Consider the following 2,271-nt stretch of genomic DNA (forward strand, 5'->3'; position numbering starts at 1 on the left):
TTACATATTATTGATTATCATATTAAACTGATATATTCTATTTGTAACTATCTAAATATTAATAACATACTATTTTTAAATTATAGCCAATCAATATAACCAATATAAATAAAGCACAATATCTTTCAGGTTCAGCAAATTTTACCCAATGTCTTACATGTCTAATTTAGCCAAAGATTATAACTAATGGCATTGGAGATGCTCTTAGAGCATCTCCAACCACTGAAAGTCATTGGCTAAAAGGTGAGTTGACATACTTAAAATAAAAAAATTTAGCCAACAGCTCGAAAAACTCAACTCCAACCATGCTCAACTGTTGTCTACAAATTTAGCCAACCTCCTATGGATGACTAATTTTGTCGAACCTCTACAAGTCTGTAAGAGATCTGTAGGAAGATTGCTCATCATTTATTGTCATATTGAACTGATATATTCTATTCTAACAATTTAAAATATTAATAACATGCTATTTTTAAATTATAGCCAATTAATATAGTCAATACCATTAAAGCAAAATGTCTTACAGGTTTTACATAATGTCTTACAGATCCTATTTAGCCAACGATTATAGCCAACGCTGTTGGAGATGCTCTTAGCTGTTAAGAAAAGATTATTGTAACTGCGAAAATGATATCTGCAGTATCTTGCATTCAGATATGCGGTTACATTCTGTGCTTTAAAGAGAAATGAAATCTGATCTTTTTGGTAAGATATTATAGTGATAAATTCTTTCCTATAGAACCCAATTATTCGAGACCGTTGGATCAAAAACATAGCCGTTAAGACGCTCCATTCTCCTCATAAATTCAAATTTAGACAGCAGTCACAATAAGAACCCTTAAAACAAAGCAGACAGACAAAGATTTTCTCTCTTTCAAACAAACAAAATCATGTCGAGAATGATGCGATCTGATCGGAAGCCGCCACTAGCACGATCTCCGATACGCCTTCGCTCTCGTCGCAATCTCCAATCCGCTACAAACATCCCCATGCCACCGGTAGCCCAAACTCCCATTGGTAAATCAATTTCTTGTATTTTTTCTTGATTTAATTTTTATTTGTTAATTTTTCTTTCTGATTGTTTCTGCGATTATTGAATGATTTTATGTTGCTGTAGCGAAACCCCAGATCCCGAAACGGACTTGGGATGCGGAAGAGCTGGAAGTTCGACCCGAGTACAACACGATTTCTTGTGAATTGAGGGCTTTAGCCAAGATGGTTCAAGGCGGACACAAAGATGCTGAAATGGAGGATTCTGTGAATGTTAAGAGGAGCCCACTTTTCGAAAGAGGGAGGTTTTATGAGGAGTATTCTGCGAGGAGGAACGAGAGGCTGAGGCGAAAGAAAGGGGGTTTTGAAGAAAAGAAGGCGCCATCCTATGATCTTGGTGTGAGGGTTAGCTCTGCCAAGAAGACTGATGCTAAGAAACAGGGAAGTGTCAGGAAATCGGTGCCTGCTACCCCGGTGACAGAGCGGGGCCAGATGTCGAGGTATTCGCTGAGAAGCAGTAGCTGTAAGGAGAACAATAAGCCTCCTGTGGTGCCTGTGACTTACAATAAGTCTGTGGGCATGAGTGAGAAGAAAGTTACAGTGAGAAAGACTAGGAAACTATAAGAGGTTTGGTTTAATTTTTTGGGGGTAAATTGAAGTTTATTTTCCCAGGGTGATGTAATTTGATAGTGGTTTGTTTGGTGGTATTGATTTGTGGGATATGAATGTTGGTAGAGAAGTTCATTAGATATTGTGTTTCTTGAACACTAATTAGGTCTTTTTTTAATTATGGGTGATTGACAATTTCTTCTTGATATTGTTTCTTCTTTGTGAATCATTTCTTTTATGTTCATGGTGAAATGACAAATACTATGATTGTTGGAGGATGAATCTTCATCTTCTTATTGTTACAGGTATCATACTTTGAACTAATCGATTCTCTGTGATGTAGAAGGGATATATTTACATCTAATATCACTGGAAACAATATTCGAGAAATGTTTATAAGCAAGGGCCAAGCACAATGGTAACTCCCAGTATGTCTTAACTTGATCGATGTAACAATTTTCTCTCACAGTTGGAACATAATTTGTAGCACCCCAGGGTTCCCTTCAGCGTGTGCGTCTTCAGACGGTCAATGGAACAACCACATTCTGCACTACATAAAACTATAGTTTCAACACATCCCTCTTGAATCTCTACATCAGGGTATGTCTTCAAATTACCAGTGCAACAACTAGGCACCAGATACAACCATCAATTCCAGCACCTTCTTGAGTT

The 2,271-nt window shown here is 37.2% G+C and overlaps 1 protein-coding gene across 1 annotated transcript; it reads left to right on the forward strand.

Moving 5' to 3' along the window:
• Positions 1–789: 789 nt before the first annotated feature.
• Positions 790–1,881, forward strand: LOC108213293 (uncharacterized). Its single transcript, XM_017385073.2, has 2 exons — positions 790–1,017; positions 1,118–1,881. Exons 1-2 carry the CDS (start codon positions 891–893, stop codon positions 1,612–1,614), a joined length of 624 nt encoding a protein of 207 aa, XP_017240562.1. The 5' UTR covers positions 790–890; the 3' UTR covers positions 1,615–1,881.
• The last annotated feature ends 390 nt before the right edge of the window (positions 1,882–2,271 follow it).

Source organism: Daucus carota, chromosome 3 (genome assembly GCF_001625215.2).
Source record: "Daucus carota subsp. sativus chromosome 3, DH1 v3.0, whole genome shotgun sequence".
Classification (NCBI taxonomy): domain Eukaryota; kingdom Viridiplantae; phylum Streptophyta; class Magnoliopsida; order Apiales; family Apiaceae; genus Daucus; species Daucus carota.